General features: G+C 36.9%; 1 protein-coding gene across 3 annotated transcripts in view; it reads right to left on the minus strand.

Annotated features, from left to right (window-relative positions):
• Positions 1-21,261, minus strand: part of EYS (eyes shut homolog) — an 855,823-nt gene that overhangs the window by 206,801 nt on the left and 627,761 nt on the right. For all 3 annotated transcript variants that reach the window (XM_032104713.1, XM_032104714.1, XM_032104715.1), the window contains one exon: positions 19,288-19,400. In XM_032104713.1, the coding sequence (XP_031960604.1) occupies positions 19,288-19,400 (113 nt within the window). The remainder of the gene's footprint in view (positions 1-19,287; positions 19,401-21,261) is intronic.

The following is a 21,261-nucleotide window of genomic DNA, read 5'->3' on the forward strand; positions in this document are numbered from 1 at the left end:
CAATTGATTTCCTAAGCAATAATTCATTCAGGCAAGACTTTTGCATTGTAATTTTTGGGGCTATAGTAGCCAAACTTTGGTCTTTGCCCACAGTGAATATTCTCCAGATGGGTAGTGCCCTGCTTTGACAAGAAAAAAAACCCTGAAATGCTTCAAGAGATATATTTAAAAACCAATTGATACAGTGGAAAAATACAAATCTGTACTCAGGTAAATATTTTAGCCCAAGGGATGGGGAACCATATGTGAACAATTTTCCTTTCTCCATTCAACCCAGCCAGTGCTTATTCCATGCAGGACAGAACAGACAAAGGGACTGGTTTTGGGGAGTTCTTACAGCACTGCTGGAAGCTGAGTGGCATGTTTATAATTCCACCAAGCTAAGGACAGAACTGAAGTCAAAAATCTGAAAAACCAGAAGAGTGCTCTTACGACTGGTCTTAAGAATAAAAACAGAAAGAAGGGATGTACCAACACTGGACTTGTCTTTTACAGTCTCATCTCAACTTTTTCTGGGAATATTTAGGAGATATTGTTCTCTCTGAGATACACTTATAAAATAGAGGCATTCTCAGATACTAACAAGTATGAGGAAGACTCTTAAGAGAAAATGCTTCCAGAATGGCAGGTTGGAAATTCAATGTGCCCTGATTACATTACAGATAAAGTGCAGTTTTGAGAGTACATACTCTGCTTTTAGATGTCTCACATAAGAATAGTTTAGGCCTTTAAATAATTTTTACAGACAAACTGCCTTATTTCTTTTAGGATTAGTTTCCCCATGTGCTGAAAATATTTCTTACCTACTTAATAGAAGTAGGGAAGATCTACGCTTATGGTTTTGACTGGGATAGAGTTATGGTAGCAGCTGTGGGTCTGTGTTTTGGATTTGTACTGAGAACAGCATTGGTAATACAGAGATGTTTCAGTTACTGCCACACAGTCTTTGCACACAGTCAAGGCCTTCTCTGCTCCTCACCCCACCCCAGTGAGCAGGCTGGGAGTGTACAAGGAGTTGGAAGGGCACACAGCTTGATCCCAGCTGCCCAAAGGGACACCCATTGTGTCATGCTCAGCATATAAAACCAAGGGAAGAAGAAGGAAGAGGGAACATTTGGAGTGATGGCATCTATCTTCCCAAGTCAATGTGGCAGGTGATGGAGCAGTGCTTTCCTGGAGATGGCTGAGCATCCACCTGCCTACAGGAAGTGGTGAATGAATTCCTTGTTTTGCTTTGCTTGTCCATGGCTTCAGCTTTACCTATTAAACCATCTTTATCTCCACCCACAAATTTTCTTACTTACACCTTCTGATTCTCCCCCCATCCTACCAGGGAGAACTAAGCAAGTGGCTGAGTGGGGGTTAGTTGCCAGCTGGGGTTAAACCATGACATTTTAAAAATATTAATTAGGATTCCTGGATAGAAAGCTTTTTGCTATTCAAAGACTGTGTTACTGGAGAGAAATAGGAATAAAAAAAAGCATTCTGTATCACGCACTATAGAAATTACCATAAAAGCTGTCCTGAAAGCAAGATGAGACAGATACGTCGAAATTTTTAGTACAGAAGGAGTTAAAAATGCAGAGTACTGTTATGTATCATCTAGTCTTTCTTCCAGATTTAATTTCTAATTATATCTTAATGCTGGAGAATGGTTGACATGCATAAACACAAACATCATTTATTCATCAGTAATTTGGCATTTAATTAAAATATTACTGCATTCTCATTGAGTGCATGCGAAAGAGCATTGTAAATATGACAGGTCAAAAAATCCCCATAATAATTACTAAGAAAATGGAAAAAACACAGTACTTGAAACTCCCAAATAGAATTTTACAAGGTAAAAGATAAGGAACTAAAACAATAGGCCTTATGTAATTCTTTTCTGGGAGGAAAAAATTATTTTATAATCAATAAAGTGCACGACGCAAATGAGAGACTAAACAACAGCCCATAGTTAAACTGAGTATTGGGGTTTACTTAAGAACAGATGAGATTAGAGCTGTTATCCTACTTGCTTGTCTCATGCACTCCCATATGCCCTCCGTCCCCCCATGCTCTGTTATGTTCACTGGGTTTCCACTTTCACTTCTAGCAGGGAGGTTGCTGCTGGTCTGGGAAGCTCAAGTGGAAAGTCATTTTGATTCACACTGAGCTGCTGTTTGTTGTAATTGGTCTTGACTGTTACCAGCCACGGTCCCTGTGCATCCCCTGGTATTCATCTCCATGCACCTCTCTTGTCTTCAGTACCCTCCTGCACTTCCAGGATCTTTCTTCCAGCCTGCATGTTTACCTTCTTTCCTGGTCCTCTTCTTTTGTCCAAGACTATATCTTCTTTTCAGGAACTCTTATTCTTCAGCACTCACTTTTTTCTCCAGAATACCCAGCACCCATCTTTCCCAATAAAAACAGAATCACAGAATCAAAGAATAATTATGGTTGGAAAAAACCCCCAGGACCATTGACTCCAACTTTTGACCAAATACCACCATGTCAACTAAACGATAGCAATGAGTGACACATCCAATCATTTCTTGAACTCTTTCAGGGATGTGGAGTCCACCACTTCCCTGGGCAGCCTGTTCCAATGCCTGACCACTCTCAGTGAAGAAATTCTTCCTTATGTCCAACCTGAACCTCCCCTGGTGCAGCTTGAGGCTGTTTCCTCTGGTCCTGTCACTTGTTACCTGGGAGAAGAGGCTAACCCCCATCTGGCTTCTAACAAGGTGTAGAGAGTGATAATGTCTCACCTAAGCCTTCTTTTCTCCAGGCTAAATAATCCCAGGTCCTTCAGCTACTGTTCCTATGATTTACTCTCTAGACCCTGCCCCAGCTTCATTGCCATCCTCTGGACACATTCCAGCCCCTCAATGTCTTTCTCGTATTTAGGAGCCCAGAACTTGAGGTGCAGCCTCACCAGTGCCGAGTACAGAGGGACAATCACTGCCCTGGTCCTGCTGGCCACACTGTTGCTGGTACAGGCCAGGATGCCATTGGCCTTCTTGGCCACCTGGGCACACTCCCAGTTGACCAACACTCCCAGGTCCTTTTCTGCTGGGCAGCTTTCCAGGCACCCTGCCCCAAGCCTGTAGTGCTGTATGGGGTTGTTGTGACCCAAGCACAGAACCCAGCACTTGGACTTGTTGAACCTCACAGCTGGCCTCAGCCCACTGATCCAGCCTGTCCATATCCCTCTGCAGAGTCTTCCTACCTTCCAGCAGATCAACACCCAGATTGGTGTCATCTGCAAACTGACTGAGAGTGCGATTTCCTCATCCAGTTCATCAAAAAAATATTAAGCAAGACTGGTCCCAGTACCAAGCCCTGGGGAACCCCACTAGTGACCGTCTGTCACATGGATGCAGCACCATTCAGCACCACTCTCTGGGCCCGGCCATCCAGCCAGTTCTTAACCCAGTGATGAGTGCAACTGTCCAAGCCCTGGGCTGCCAACATCCCCAGGAGAGTGCTGTGGGAGACAGTATCAAAGGCCTTACTGAAGTCCAGGTAGACACATCCACAGCCTCACCCTCATCCACGGGGTGGGTCACCTGGTCTATAAGAGCTCGGTCAAGAAGGACCTGCCTTTCCTAAGCCCATATGGCTGGGCCTGATATCCTCATCCTGTACATGCTGCACAGTGGAACTCAAAATAATCAGTTCTATAACCTTCCCCTGCACTGAGGCCAGGCTGAAAGGCCTGTAGTTCCCCAGATCCTCCTTCCAGTCTTTCTTGTAAATGGGCATCACACTCGCCAGCCTTTAGTCATCTAAGACCTTTACATTTAGCCAAAACTGATGATAAATGATAGCGAGTGGCTTGGTGAACTCTTCTGCCACCTGTCTCAGTGACCTTGGGTGAATTCCATCTGGCCCATCAGACTTCAGAGTGTCTAAATGGCTCAGCAGGTCACTAATTACTTCTTCCTGGATTATAGGGGGTCTATTCTGCTCCTACCAGCTGAGGCGGCTGGTTGCCCTGAGGATAACTGGTCTTTCTGTTAAAGACTGAGGTAAAGAAGGAGTTAAGTATCTCAGTCTTTTCCTCTTTCTTGGTGACAATGTTCCCCTCCACATCCAGTGAAGAACAGATATTTTCCTTGTCCCTCCTTTTGCTGATAATGTATTTATAAAAACACTTTTTATTTTCTTTCACAGCAGCGGCCAGATTGAATTCTAGTGGAGCTTTTGCCTCTCTAATTTTCTCTCTACATGACCTAATGATATCCTTGTATTCTTCCTGAGTTGCCTGCCTCTTCTTCCAAAGGTCTTAAACTGTCTTTTTGTCCTGAGGTTTTGTGAAAGCTCCCTGTTTAGCCAGGCCAGCCTTCTTCCCCACTGGCTCATCTTTTGGAATACAGGGGTAACTTCCTCTTGCAACATTTAAGATTTCCTTCTTAAAGTAAGTCCAGCCTTCCTGGACCTCTTTGTTATTAAAGACTCTTCTCTAAGGGACTTTCTGAAGCAGAGTACTGAACAGGCACCCAGAATCCACCCTCCCTAAGTCTGAGGTTTAGTTGATCTCCTTCCTTACTTCACTGGGAATTGAAAACCCTCTATTTCATGTTTGCTGTGCCCCAGATGGTCCCCAACCACCAATAGTCTCTCTCTGCAGAAATACAGTGTGAGATCAGCTCCTAAATAATGCTTTTACCTCATGTCACTTTACTGACTGCAGGCTTCAGGATGTGCTACTATTGTTTGGTCCAGACATTGTCAAAATGTACAACTACTGGTATTGATTGAAATAGGAGGTTTCTGTTTAAGAATTAAAAATTCAATTTGGATATTCATATGTGTGTCCTTTTATCTGATGGCTGCTATTGCTTACAATTTAATGATTTTTTTTTTCCCCTACATCAATATCATATTTTAACGTGTCCCAGTGTAAGATGCAATGCTGTAGATGACTTTTCCTTCTTGGAATGACTGTAAGGGTACACTAAACAATGTTATATTCTTACTAGTGGGATTTTCCTAAAGGAAGACTGTTAAATGCTGGAGTAAGTAATATTTATCTTTCATGCAATTGCAAAGCTATTTGAATTTTGGCCCAAATGTGTTTTTGTAACAAACACTCTCACTTTACCTGAGAGTGTACAAATACTGTAACAATGATGTTGACAGCACCAACAAGAACCATCAATAACAAACTAATTAAGAAATTTGATACTTATGACCTCATGTTCAATCTCTTTTCCATTCCTAATTCCCCAAGACATCAAAATGCCTCCCCAAATAGTCTTTTCCATCCTAAATATTTGAAGAAATTTCATCTACAAATAAAACTCTAGGACAGAATTCGCTTTGTCAAACGGTATCTGCATAAGACCTTCGAAACTTGCCTGAACTGATAATCTTGGTTCTGCCTGTAGATGATCTATATGCAGAGAGAGGCACCTCCAGCTCATCACGTTCTAAGAAAAGTAACCACCTTTCTCTGTCGACTAGAGATGGTACTAAATAAAACAAATGTGATGAGTGAGGAAAAATTCCTGTTTCTACTCACTGTCACACTTAAAATCATTTGTGTTTTGATTATACAGCTGAAAAACCTCCCAAACCACTTTTATGTATTGAAAACATTTTCTAAAAGCATTTCCCATAAATCACATACCTTTACAGCAAAGAATCATGTATCTTTTACAACTGAAATTAATCTTCCTAACAGTTTAAGCAATTCAAGTTTGCAATTAAGAGACTGCTGTTACTTTAACATGTGTAACAGAATGTGACTATAACTTAGGAAAATCTTAAAATATGGAGACATAGTAACAAGCAACCTTATCAAGACTGAATTTTATTTTTAGTGTGAGGAACTGAAAGAAAAAAATAGCAGTTCACAAACAAGAAATAAGGAAACTCCAGATGCCTTGTCAGCAGATTTCTGTCTTTCAACATGTGAGCAATATTCAAGACTGCTCAGGAACTAAGATCAAGTGGAGAAAAAGAACATGCCACTGCTCTGCATTAAACTATTGACTTTTGATTAGGATTATGAATAATTAAGGAATAGTTAAGGAGTTGACTTGTCTTGACGTGGATTATTTAACAGAAAAATGTTATAACTGGATTATTCATACCCTCCCATCTTCTTATCAACCTAAAGGCTGTGACAGGGCATGATCATAGAGAGGTAGAAAACATAATAAAATAAAACTATGTTATATTGAAATTAGAAGGTGGTCATGCTGTTCCAGGGTAACATTGGAAGTTTTGGATGTTTTGCATTCATTGATCCTAAGAGCTTCTCATTATCTTAAACACTACCTGGACCCAAATGCTAAGTCATTGATGATTTGGGTACTGGGCTATGACTTGGCAATAGGCAACACCACTTGCAAAACTGATTGGTCTTTCCAACTACAAAAAAAGTCTCAAAACAAGAGTAAAAAAGAAACCTGAGGCAAAACTGGGAGATTATTCTCAATGGCAGAAAATACTTTTCATTGTTACCTTCAAACTGAAACATGTTTTTCAGCCGTTCTTTCTTGAGTAACTTTAAATCATGAAGGGCAGATACATTTAAAGCATTGATATTAGTGATTTAAGAGGGTCATTATATCAAAGCAAGTCAGATTTAAAAATATCAGCCAAACGTTCATCATCATATCAATAAAACAACTGTATGAATGCAGTCGGAAGGTTAAAAGATATAAGATGTTTGTGTAAGATATGTCTTGCTTACTTTCTCAATTAAAAAAAAAATACTTGGTTTCTTTGTGAAAAATTTAGACAACTCATTTAGTAATCAAGACTTAAAATATCTAAACCACAGATTTAAATTATGAAAATAAAACCCGCCAAGGCAAGTAGATTATGCTTTGCCATCGGCAAAGGGCTTAGTGGGGCTTAGGAGGTACAAATATACCTTTTAATGCAAAAAATAGTAATTTTATTCAATTAATCAAATTTGATGAAAATCTGTTAAAGGTTTCATGGCCATATTCCCAAATCAGAGAACTTGCCTTACTCTGTTTATATTAGAAATTTATTCTGAGGGGAAAAAGTTATTTATTGTAAATAAAACTAATCTCACTTGCAAACGGAACTCTCTCTCCACTTAAAAGTTCTGAATGCTGCCAAATTTCTTTCATATACTTTAATTCAGTCAAGAATACTTTATATCTTCTGGTTTATGAAATGGATTTTATAATTGATACATGCTGGAAGCCAGTTACTTATGTCACACTTGTTTTTATAGTGCCCAGAAGAGATTTAATTATTTCCTATCATTTCCATATAATACTTACTCAATTTTACAACATCAGTGAACTATGTTAGACAGTTAGTTCTAAGAAATTAATGCATTTTCAATTGACTAATGTCATTTGGCCTCCAGCCTTCATCCTTACAGATGTAGAAACTTCATATTATAACCTGCTATTTAAATAAGGAATTATTTTGCAGATAAGGAATGCCAAGGCCCTTTTTTTTTTTTTGAAGTAGGACCTAGTATGGGTTCTAGCAGTGCAGCATCATCTCCTATTTACCTCTTAATTTTAGAATGGGTGTAGAGACAGAAAATGGGGAAATCTGGCTTCAGAAAACTGGTCTGAAGCATGTATATCTCAACAAATCCATTCACTGCATAGAGATAGGTGTTTTCTTAAAATTAATTTTTTTTATGTTCATGCCCTCCTTTTGGCACTGTTTGCAATTTTAACAGCTCATGGTTTTACGAGCTGAAAACCTTCCTTCTCCCCATACATAGATTTATTACTTTAGATTCCTACTACTGCCAACCATTGCTTCATTGAAACTTCAGAGTTTCAAAAGAAATCTGTATACCCATAGCTAATGCTGTGTCTAGAAATTTTCCAATGACTTTGGAAATATGTGTGTAGGAGCTGAATGAGAGGAAAAAAAGCCCAAACTTATCTTTATATTATATGTGTAATTTTGAGCAAATTTTCAAAAATATACATGAAAATGCATGAATACCTACAGTTTAGCACAAAGGAAGCAGCATTTCTCCATTCTCTGAACATTCTATACATTACAGAAATTTGTCTTCTGAGAGTCAGAATTTCTTCCTTTTTTATAACTATTCATTTTAAAGTTTACACATATATTCTGAATTTCTTATGCTTCTGGATTCTGCTTTTCATTTGCCACTGTATTTGAATGTTAAAAAAAATACTTTTTATTCTCACAAATATATCAAGGTCTGTCTTGAATTTTAGGTTACATTTCTGAAGAATTTTTTCTTTACCCAAGAGCTTTGATTTCACTTTTAAAGAAGGAAGGATAAAAAAGGAATGGATACCACAGTATTTAAATCTGTTCTTTTTCTGAATAGTAATTTCAACAAAGATCAATAGCATTGGGGTTTTTTTTTAACTTTTATACTAGTGTTTTAAGGCTGCAGGGGGCACTGATGCACTGTTTACCTACAGTACTGCAGAGCAAGAGTCAGACAGGATATGATTACGGTTCTGAAGGTTACAGATTCCGAAAAAAAAATATAAACTATAATCAATGTAGGTCTTGAGAAATTAGGTAATTGTAAAATATCTATATGAATTTTGGAGGGAAATTCATGTTTCTTTCACTGGTTAATATATTTGTTTTTCTGCTGCAATCCAGGGGTTGTAGGGATAAGACTGTTTTCTTAACTTTAAAACCAAGGGCCTTTGAAGGATGATATATCTTTCTAGTCTTGCATTACTTAATATTACAACCTTAAACAAACAATCCCTATCCTGCACAGAAAATAAAATTCTGCTTAGCAGCTCTCCAGAGAAGCCCATTTATTCACCATAGAAAATAACTTCCTCATATGTGAATCAGCCAATACATATACTACCTAATTTACCAAGTCGTTTAAATAAGAATGTATTAAAATAAGAAATTATTATATTTTTAAAGAAATAATTACATATTATTTCAGTTTATTTAATATTTTATATGACAAGACCTAGGAGTGAGGGCATCTAAGACGCAGAGATTTCTTGATAATAAGAATGTAAGACAACTTATGACTCAGCAGCAGACAGTAGATATGCAGCCATGTCTCATCATATGTTTTGCACCAATTGGTAGTTTGTACCAATTATCATCATTTATACTGCAGCTATTTTGGGGGGTTATTACCAATTCAGACCTTTAGTTACAGCTTTCAGCCATTGGTTCTAACATGCTGAGCTAAAGAAACCTACTCTGCATCCTGGGCTTCTCTTCATTATACAGTGTGTTAATAAGTGTGCTACCTCTGCATACACCATAATCCTCCCAGTCATACTTCAGTAAAAAACCCGAGACACTGAATTACCAAAGTATCTTTCTGCACACCTTTTTATAAAAAATATCACCAATTTCTCTGACGGTTTTTGAATTATATCTTTCACCTTTTATGGTTTCTAGGTTCTGCTACATTGCACACCAGGACACAATGAAATACAGTACAACAAATATCACAATCAATAGTGTACACAGAAAGGAATGTTCCTCCTTTCTTGCTCATACACACAGAAATCACATTTATCATTTTGCTCCAAAGCTTACATTGAGCTACTTGTCTAATTAACTAACAGTAACTCTTCACGACATTGCTCTCCCTTTGTGGTTTGGCCTGTTTAAAGTAATTCAAATATGAAGCTTTGTACAAAGTTAATTTCAAAAAAGTTACTAATATTGCCTTTTTACAGGCTTTTCAACTAAATCTGCAATTTTTGAACAATTTTAGGTGAGCTTCATTTCAGTTTAAATACCTCCTATTAAGTTAATTGCATATTAATATATCAAATTTTAATTTATAGGTTCACAATACATAACATTGTAAAGAACATATTTTTGATTTCAAGAATATAAAGGATATCTTTAAAAAAATCCTGTTTTTGAAATTTTAATTCCTGATGATTTTTAGATTTGAAACAAACCACAGTTATGAAAAGCACTCTGCCAAAGAGAAGCTCAAACAGTCTTTTTAATTGTAGAAAACATACAAAATAGTGGAATATTATATGTGGTGGATTTTATTTTCTATAAAATCACACAGGGTTTTATGATGATTATTATTTCACTTTTAGCTTTGTTAAATGAGATTTTTACACACCCACAAATACTTTAGTCATGAAGTCCATGGTCTATTCACCAACACAGTGAAGGGACATAGAGTGGACACCAGAAGAAAGTTGCCAGTCAGAATAAAACTGAACTTCCAAACTTTTCTCTTTACATTCTGGCTGTTAGCAGTTCAAGGCAACTGTGAAGATTTCTTATTACTTCTGTGTAAAATTCTAAAGTCAAAGAGAAAGTATTATACCAATTCAAGTTTCCAGTAGGCAAATTATTTCTTTCAGTGTGACTTTCATTCTTACTTATTCTCTCTAATATGCCTCTCTTCACAATGCAGTCTGGTATAATAACAGGAGCAACTACAGCTCCATTACATGGCACTTTCTGCACATAACTCAGAAGTCATGGAAACCTGCTCCAGAGTTTAATTATTTCTGAGTATATAACAAAACACTTCTTCTCTATTTCCACTCAATGTAAAGAGGCCAGAGCAGATAGAGACTCTTCCTGTAACAGAAGTCTTTAACACATATTTCTCCTTCCTTAAGTAGTTAGAATCTGAGTCATAGAAGGATTTGGGTTGGAAGGGATCTTAAAGATCAGTTAGTTCCAACTGTCCACTGTCATTGGCCAGGCCCTCCCACTAGACCAGGTAGCACAAAGCCCAATTAAACCTGGCCTTGAAAAGGTGCAGTGATGGGGCATCCACAGCTTCTCTGGGCAACCTGTTCTGGTGCCTCACTACCCTCACAGAAAAGAATTTTTTCCTAACACCTAATCCGAATGTACCCTCCTTCAGTTCAAAGCCAACTTCTCTTATCACTACATGCCCTAATAAAAAGCCCCTCTCCAGCCTTCTTGGAAGCACCCTTCAGGTACTGGAAGGTCCAATAACATCTCCCCAGAGCCCTCCTTTCTCCGGGGTGAACAGGCCCAACTCTCTCAGCCTGTCTTCATAGGAGAGGTGTTTCAGCCCTCTGATCCACTACATGGCCTCCTCTGGATTTGTTCCAACGGGTCCATGTCTTTCTTGTGTTGGGCACCCCAGAGTTGGACGTAGTACTGTAAATAAATATGGTTCTATAATATGAGTGTTCTGCTAAAAGTGATGCACTCTGGTCCCTCCCGGGCTCACTCATCCTGTGTTTCTGTGATTCTGTGATTCTGTGATGCATGAAGGATCAGTTTATATGCAATGGTTTAGCATTTGAGGTGAAAGAAGCTTTATAAATTCCTTTAGTAAATTTAGTAGTCTAGAATAAGAATCACAAGTAACTGGAGATATTAAATATTATATGAATGAACAAAAATAGATCCAAAAGTGTGACTTGAGTGCAAAAGCACTCCATCAGTGGAACCTTTTTTTTAGCACATGAAATCAATACCTTCTAAAATAATAAAGTACGCAGGAGCAGTAGTGGAAAGACAATTACATTAAAAAAACCTGTGAATCTTGTTCACAAAAATATTACATTTTTGCATAAATCGACATATATACTTGCAAATGCCTCCTTGATGAAAAATGAAAGGAAAAAATGCATGGTATCCTTTAAGACTTGTCTTATTAGTTTCCATGCAAGTACCTGGCAATTCCAGCAGAAACGACATTCTCATTACAATTGTTCATCACAGACACACACTAACAGACAGTGATCACCAGTGAATTCTGTTGACAGAATGAAGAAACAACATTTTGGTAGAGTGCATATACCTAAAGTTACAAAGGGATGAGTAAGGTAAACATCACCAAATACTATTATTAATCTAGAAATAGAGAGTTTTTCCAAAGAAGATTAATGATAGTTTTGTGGTATGCTGATGAGAGATAATCTTTTCCAGAAACAAGCAGAGAAATGTAATGTTTACAAACACACATTATCTCAACTGCATCTATTTGACACATGGATTTATCTAATATCCATCATATTTTCACAGAATACTTCAAAAGACTTGTATAACATTTTACAGTGATTTTGAGGATTTATAACAGTAGGGAAGATTACTTCTGTCACTTCTTTCTTTCTTCCTGTTTTGTTTTTTTTTTTTGAAACACTGAAGTCTATCACTGGAAAGTCATTATCTGAACAGAAGTGCCAGAAGAGGAAGAAAAGGTAACAGAAGAAGAGAATTCATGTGCACACAGAGAGCAGAAAGGAAATTGTACAGAACAGCAAAACTCACAGAGGAAAAGAAAATATTACAAACAAATGTAAAAGATGAGGTAAATCAAGAGGAGCAAAACAAGTAAAGAGGATGAAAGCATATGAAAGCAACCCAGGCCATGGAAAAGGAGTAAGAGGCAAACACATGGAAAATGTTATCAGCCAGCAAAAGCAATAAATGAGAGAGGAAAAAAATAGCAAAATATATGCATAAAGAAGATCAAATGCTTGTTATCACTCTCTATGTTAGAATTGTACAGAAATGTTATTAACATAATATCAAGCATAATGTATGTGGTGAATACAAATGAATGATCTTCCCAAAGCTTTATCTTCAGTTCTGTATTTCAGAAACATTTAGTGCAATCTCCACGTTAATCAGAGAAAACTCATAAAACCTGCTGAATAAATAAAACTAAGTAGTGTCAGTATTCTTCATTTAATAATTTTCTTCCACAGTGTTGATGGGTGCTATATATTCCTTTTTTTTTTTTTTTTTTTGTGTTTCAGAATTAAGCACATAACTTTAAACTGTTAAGGAGAAAATACAAATGCAAGTAAAGTAAGAATTGATGTTGGGATGTGAGAATTTAACTGGTAGTCTCTCACATATAACAGAAGCTCAATGCTTTTTATAGGATCTTGGATTTATTCATCAACTAAGATGTAAGTGGACAGAAGAGTTTAAGCTTGGTAATCTTAAGCTTAAACTGTGATTTCTCTTTAGATTTTAAGCCAGCTTGCATGTTTGATTGACTTCAAATTTTTCAGTTCAGGTGGATTAATATGAAGAAATTCTTTAAGACAACCTGAGCCTTGTATGGACTCTTAGGATGAACTCTAACACACGGTATGCACCAACATAAACACTTTCCTTAGAAAGTGGAATGGTAACAGTAGGACTTTCACAACTGACTGAAAAATAACTTTCAGCAGATGAACTTTCTGCTTTTTAAAGTAGGCAGTTCATTCCAAAGACAGAAGTCAAACACCTTCAGATGCTTGGTGTCAGATGCTCTGAGTTGTGATGTTTTATAATATACTGAAACCCAGGAAATTCCACAGTGGAAAAAATGCTGAGAAATAGCACAGGAGACTGACTTCACAAAGGTGTTGGGATCTGTGGAGATTTTTGTAAAAATATCACAGAAAACTGTAGAATGGAAAAGGGAATATTCACACATGAGGAAGGAGATTTGGAGCTTGTTGGAAAGTGCATGAGTAACGAGAAAGTGGAACTGAGGGCTTACTGAAAACATGGAGAGTTCTCCAAAGTGTACTGCATAGCTCCTGAGAAAATTGCCATATATTAGGAAACCCATCAGTCCTCTTGATGGAATGGAACTTGAGTAATGCACTTTCAAGAACCTCTTTCCAAAATGCAAATAGCAATCAGAGTCTTTGCTGAAATAAAGCTCAGTTTCAGCCTGGAAAACACATATTGAGATAAAATAATAAGAAAGTAAAATCTTTTAAAAAAATCTACCAATTATCTGTCCAATGGGCAGAAATGAAGAACTTAGCTTATTAGCTCCTCTCTGAGAGTCCAACTCACTCTTGTACATCTGCATCCATCAGTAAAACTTCTCTTAGAAAAATAGTAAGCAGTGTTTTTCTGTTTCATAGCTAGGATTATTTTTTTCTTTAATGAAAAAATCAGGGCTGGGATAGGTGCATATAGATATATGTATATCTATATATTTTGTGTGTGTGTGTTTGGAGCCTTTGAATTTAGTACATGCTGTAAACTGTTACAGTAAACTCTTACAGCAATATATAGCAGTCATAGCTCCCAGACACTAAAACAGAAATGAACTGCAGTAAACACCAGCTTTTAATACTGGCACTCAAAGCTTCATTTATATCTGTCATCTGAACTCTATCTGGAAGTGATAGTCATTTATCCTGCGAATCTATTCCAGTAATATTTTCCGAAACACTTAAAGAAGCTTTATATTGCATTAACACAACACAAGTATCTTCCTATAGGAGAAGGAAAAAAATGAAAGAGATTTCATTTCTTAAAGAATGTTATCAGATATCTGTTATTTTCAATTGTCCTTCTACTACTACTATTGGTCGTTACATAATCTCTTTCAAAATTGTCTATATATTCATATCTCTGAGACAGGTATAATTTAAAGAGAATCTTAAAATAAACTTTGACAAGACTTACATAACAATGTAGTCTAGCATAACTCTAGAAAACTACTAATTGATACAGTTCCATTATAACCTCTGTTGAAAGCCAAAGCTACATAGCTGAGTACTTTATGGCTGCCAGTCTGCTTTCAGAGAGTTAAACTCCTTCTCCTGCCCATACCATTATTCTGCCATTTCCTGTTTCATCTTGGTTACATTTAATGGCAGGAAGTTCAGATGAGCCCTCAGTGCAGTACATCCCTCCTACCTGCTCTCTGTCCTTGTGGTATCATGTAATAATGTACCTATGAACTCTATGCTTAAACAATGATGCACGTGAATAACAGAAGCATCTGGGCCAGATTAACTGAGTTAAAGCCTCATGTCTGAAACGTCAATGTTTCTGAGAATGCACAGAAATCTTACATTTTTCAGAATGAAAAGGATTATTGCAAGTTTTTGGTCTTTGATCTTATCCAATTGTCTGGTGCTGCTTGTATCAATCATCTTCTTGAATTTAAGCAGAATTTAACACCTGCTTACAAAATGACATGAAAGGTAGTTTCCATGTTGCCCCGATCTCCAATTTAGTTCTACCAAATTAAAATAATTCTCTTTCCCTTGTAGTGTATGATATTTGCATTAAAAGTTATGAATTTTAAAGTACAAATAGCATTCCTGCTCTAATACATTTAGGGCATTTTAGACAGCAGATAGGCAGACAGGTATGCCAGTGAAACTAATGTTATGGTGCAATTTAAAAAAAATTTCTTAATTCTGAACATTTTTTGAACAGGAATATAAATCTTTGAGATAAGGAACATGCAGTATATAATATCCTATGAAAGGTACTGTCTTGTCCTGAAGTATTAATGGCAATGGTTTTGAAAAGGTTAACGAACGATCTCTAAAATATGTTTTTGAAAGCTTTCTATATTCCTTGCACATATTAGATCATACTTTTGGTATTTTAAAATACAAATAGATCCAGTTAGAAAGATGGCAGAACAAATTTAAGTAAATTTCAATCCTATTAAAAAATCATAAGCTTAAAATTTACTCACAGACCCATACATTTTAAGAAGTGTCAGCATGTCCACAATAACGAAGTAATCCGTGCAGCTGGGGCACCAAGAAGGGCAAAACCCAGCAGGGTAAATGAATGCCACTAGAGTGCGCTAAATATGTAAAAGCGGTGCATTTGGAAGGATTAGAAGCCTGCAAAGAGGTGATGATAATAAGTATAAGGTCAGTTAAAGAAAAACTACCACAGTAAGAACAGAAACAGTGCCACTGAGTGACAAATACAGGGATGTTCTTGCAGAAGGAATTGGATTGCTTTGTTTGCCACACTGCAGAGTGCTCTGCTACTATTAGGCAGCTCCTACTGTAGCAATATTGCATCTACAGAACCATATGAATTCTGAAAATACAATATAAATTACACCATGCTTTCTAGTATTCACTCGCTACTCATATTTGCAAAGTATATAATCCATTATTTCCCTATTAAACAACTTTCTTCAATCACTTTGTCCTTCCTTCTCAAAACAAATCCATCTCTCCCAGAAGCCTGTCGTGCAAAAGGGGAATGACAGCTGAGCTTCCTAGGTGCTTTTAGGGAAGCAGACTGTATTTAAGGACTGATGGTGTCAAGATGAATGTGTATTATACCTAAAGTGAAAAGCAAACAACAATGTTAGCTGCCAGGTGTGAGCAGGTATGAAATTCATGTGTCACTGAGCAGGAATGAGTAAGGAGAATGTCTGCCAGGCTTCCATGCAGTCCATTCCTACCAATTTCCCTTCCAACCAAGGGGAATTCAGAATAAGTTCAATTATCTGTTGAAATTACTCTGAATTTCAACAGACCAAGTACAACAATTTTCATTATTGAAACTCAGCTTTTCACAGACAGGAATAACTGTGATTTGAACTAGGATGGTGCCAGGTCTGTGTGGACTGCATGAGGCTGGACACTGTTAGGTACATCTACAGCATTCCGAGGAAGCAGGGAGGTAAAAGGAACGTGTTGCTTAGCATAGAGAATTGAGAAGTCCCAACATTCTTCCAACATCCTTTTATGTAAAAGATTATATCCACAGTTCGTCTATAGAAACAGTCATGTCATTTTACTCACCTAATCCATAACATATGCACCATAAGTATTTGCAAGAAACAGTCCTAGACTGTAATCACTGAGTTCTGATTCAAATAAAGCAATCTTTAATGTCTATATTATACCATATAAACCATATTTGTATGCTAATTAACTATGAAGGGGAGTATCAAATCAATAAAAAATTCAATAAATCTTGGTATATAATTCTATAGATTATAATAGATAATATAGAATTCTGTACTAATAAAAATTTAAAAGGAACAAAGCTAATTTTTTTACATGTCACCACTTTCTTGTCTATATCCCTCTCTATGTTACATACACAGACTGGGCAAAGCTGTTCTCATTGGTCTTTTTGCTTCTTGAAAGCTACTGATACTTAATGGAATGATTATATAAACTTCAATAGGAAAAAAAGTAAAAAAGAATGGTGTTCAAATTGTATCAGTATCAAATTGTAATCAAATTCAGTATCAAATTCAAATTGTATCAGGTGTCACTTGTATCAGTGACAGTATTATTTAAGAGAAAGAAAGAAAATAGAAAAGATGCTAACAGTCCTGATTTTTGAGTTATCCTGTTTTTACCTAGTAATTTAAAAAACAGAACTACCTTCTTGCCTAGGATTTGGGACATCAAAGCTCTAATGCATATGCAAAATGGAGAACAATTTCCTAATCCAGTAACCAGAGACACCAGAGATGATTTATGATCCCTTTTTCACCATGATTACTTAATTTCTAATGCATAAATACCTCTTGAAGTCAAGATTATTTCAACCTACGTTAATACCTGAATGAAAGACATGAGGCGGCTTCCTCACTTGCTTTCAAGCTTATGAATTTCTGTTTTGCACAGAGGCATAGTTTCACAGACAAGAGTATGTGCCCTCATTTTGAAGGACACCATGGTTCTGACTAGGAAAATTTCTGATGAAACTGTGCAGAAAGACAATAAAGGAGACATTGCTTCTTGCTTATCTGGGGTTCATCACAACAGAGGCCAGGGTTTTCTTTTTTGTGCAGGATTTAGACCCACGACCATTTCTTAAACACACTTAGAACATATTCCAAACAAAATGCTTTGGGGAACTTAAAGGGTGCAAAGATTTATTTCTTCATCAGCTTTGGACAAAGAGATGACACTGACCTGCTGTTCTAAATAAAAATGGTGGCAGGTCTGTGCAGAGGCAACAAACTCAATTTTGTGTTCAGAGTAAGTGTTACTGGCAAAAGCTTAGACGCCTAGGACTTGGGACAGGTAGTTCATTAGACAGTGGGTTTACATGCTTTTCATAACTTTGAGTGGGATGTGTGTAGGTTCTTTAAGGGGTTAGTGGTAGCGCTGAGCACAGAGTTCAGATCTCACAGATCTTTAATTAATGATCTAGCAGTTTACCACTAGCTTTCGAGGATAGTGTTTAAGTAAGCACATGAACATTAATTTAACTATTCTGTAAATTTTAGGGGAAAAAGTCATATGTAAAAAGCCATATATAATGTTCTCCAGTAATATAGGACATGTACATCCCACAACTGAAATGATACTCTCTTCTGAAAGACTTCATTATCTACAAATGCAATTCACCTCTGTTTTCCTTTGCTTTCCACTTTTCCATGTTCAAACCTATTATATTCCAGAACAGAATCCTAATGTGCACCACTGCTCCTGTATAGCCTTTTATCTCAATCAATGCATGACCAACAGCAATGTGAATATGCAAAACTGAATTCAACCGGGGTTTTTAAATGTATTCAGCAACAATGCTTTCCAGCATTTTTCACAATCTCTTGTAGAGTAAATGTGGCACCAAGTCATCCATATTTGTAACAAGACTAATGGAAGTCCCAAAGTCATGAGTAAAATCCAACCAGCGCACCTCCTCACTTCCCAGTCCCATATTTTCCTGCAGATCTGTAGGTTACGGACGGTCGGATGGTCGGTGACGGTGACGAGAGATCTCTATAGTCTGATCTTGGGACACATGGGGTTTATTGTAAAGGGCGTGGGTATAGGGGCACTGCTCAGAGCTGCCAGACTCAGCTCTGAGCAGGCCCAAGAGAGCCAGAGAGTAAGCAGGTGAGAGAGAGAGAGAGAGAGTGTAAGAGCAAGAGTGGAAGTAAGAGCAAGAATGGAAGTGGAAGTGTCTGAAGTCCTGGTTACAATACAATAAATCATCTTCTGTACTGAATATTCTAATTGTCACTAACCAATCTAATACAAGATACAAATCCTATAGCATTTACATACAGCCTATAAGAGTTCTTATATTACCATAGAGTGTTACATCTTAACTTCTAAAAACTACTCTTTGGACCCCTTCTGCTGAGCTAGTAGGGTCTGCTCTGACCCTTGGACCTGCCTGCAAGCAGAGGGTATTGTTCAATCAAGAGGGGATTATCTTCAGTGGCCATACCATTGTTTTCCAGTTGTTCAGTAACTAAGACTTGGTATTTCAAAAGTGGCTTTCATTTCGATGTTGCCTGTAGTTTTCATATTCCCAAAATCTTTTGTCAGGCAATCATATTTATAAGGCTTTCCTGTTTCATCTTCCCCAACACAGATCATCTTTCTTAGTACACTGTTTCAGCATTCGGGGACTGACAACTCACTCTAAATAAGCTGTCAAGCTTAATTGAACTACTCTGCAAAAAATACAATCTTTCATAAAGAAAATGCTTCAAAAGCATAAAAGAAAGCAAGGTATCTGTCTCTCTAGGGGTTTTTGTCTTTTTTTTTTTTTTAACCATTGTTGAAATTATCTAAAATGGTCACCCAGTGAAGCAAAATCATCACAAACAATTTCTTACAATTTGGAAAGGTATAGAGGGCAGTTTACCTGCAATTGTCAACATTACTTCTTCCCACAGCGTTAGAGAAGCTGAAAGGTCCGACATTATTGATTTCTGTGACTTTTATACAGCCAGTGAAATTGTAGACAGGTCCAGAAATCTACAAAGGAAAAAATGCACACAGTTCTTTTGCTTGTCATTGTGATCAATTTTAAAAATAATTAAGTTACTATAAAAATATTTGTAGGATTATTTTACCTACTCCTGAAAAACCCTCCTTGTCTCCATTTTTCCTCTAATGAAATTCTACTAAAAAAAAAAGAATATGAAAAGAAATCACATCAAGGTAAACAGTACTGACTTAAAAATAAAGAATAAATTTAAAAACAGAGTTCGGAACATGCAGAGAGCACTACGGGTATTGTGAAACACCAGTGAAAATTGTGTTTCACTAACTTAGAGAACACTTTAATCAGTTTTTTTTTTTTTTTATGGAGGAATACAGGCCATGCAGAATGGTAAACAGGGAAGATTTGAAATTTGTAAGTTTACTATTTCCCTGCTCAAAAGATTTCTAGTATCATTAATCATATTTCAAAGATGCCTAACGACCTACTAAAAATGGGAATCATTGCAGGGGCACTGAAAATACAGAAAACAGTAAGTTGTTATGCACTGCCAAGGACCTGTTTCTAACACTAAACTTGAAGTCAAGTTTAGATAGTTGCAGAAAGAAAAGTAAAAATATCTTGAGGAACAATTTGCTGAAAGCATAATAGAAAGCATTAAATGCTTTTTAAAGCCCAATGGGAGCATTAAGCCTGCCAGAAAGGCTTTAGGGCTAATAGACCATCTAAGTATAAAGGGAATGTTCAAAGAGACAAGGCTCTAGCAGGAAATGTAAATGACTCAAATCAAAATTTAATGAAGAGTAGTTCTGGAAGGTTCTCATGACAGAACCTCTTTTTAGTTGGGGTACATCAGAGATCTGTCTCAAATTGAATTATTACTAGAAAATGTTAAAAATACCTAAAAAAGTGAACAGTGGCAAAAAAAGAGAAAGATCAAATAGTGTCTGCCTGGGATTCCTATGGGAAGTTACTGTGGTCATCACTTAAGATGGCATCCAAAACATGAGAATGGTAGATATGGATTTTTTGGGAGAGGGGAGGAAGGCTTGGTTTTTTGCTTTGTATGATTTTGAAAATGGGAACAAGACTAGGGCATGCAAGGACACATCTCAAACTACAGATCACTAAGTCCCAATTCCATTCAAGACAAATGATTATGAATTACACTGAAGAACAGAATTAACAAATATGTAAATGAACTTAATGTACAGGGGAATAGTCGAGATGGTTTCTGAAAAGGGAAATTGTAACTCACAGGAGGAACCCTATGTGAAAAACGATGCCTTGGCACATAGCCTTTGATTTCCAAAGGATTTCAATAAGTTTCTGTGTTGAAAGACTAAAGTAACTCAGTCCCCCTGGGATAATAAGGAATGCCTTCAATAAATTAGGAGAATGGTTAAAACAGAAGCAGAAAAATTGTAAATAAGTGGTGAGGTTTCTCAATATAGAGAGCCCCTAGAAATTCTCTCTGCAAATGTGTATTAAGGTCTGTGGTCTTCAACATATTTAAGTGGCTCAACATTTTCTGCACTACTCAGGATAGCAAAACCAAAATCCTGAGAATAGGATTTCACAACATATATGCACAATATGCAAAAATGTCACAATATGCAAAATTATAAGGTATGTAAGGGCGACGATACATATGAGAGTTTCTGAACAGAGTGACTGTATAGACCAGGAATCTTCAGTCAGGAAAACTCACTGTCAATGAGAGACAGAACAGAGCAGTGTGCAGATGAACAAAGAGTTTTCACAGTTTCTCAAAATACAGGATCAAAAGGACATGAAATGACATAAATCAGTGCGAAGATGAAAGCAAGGTAAAGGGTTTGCTTTTCATACAACTCAAAATTAAGTTGTGGAACTCTGCCATAGCATGTTGTG

The sequence above is a fragment of the Corvus moneduloides genome, chromosome 3, assembly GCF_009650955.1.
Source record: "Corvus moneduloides isolate bCorMon1 chromosome 3, bCorMon1.pri, whole genome shotgun sequence".
NCBI classification, from domain to species: Eukaryota; Metazoa; Chordata; class Aves; order Passeriformes; family Corvidae; genus Corvus; species Corvus moneduloides.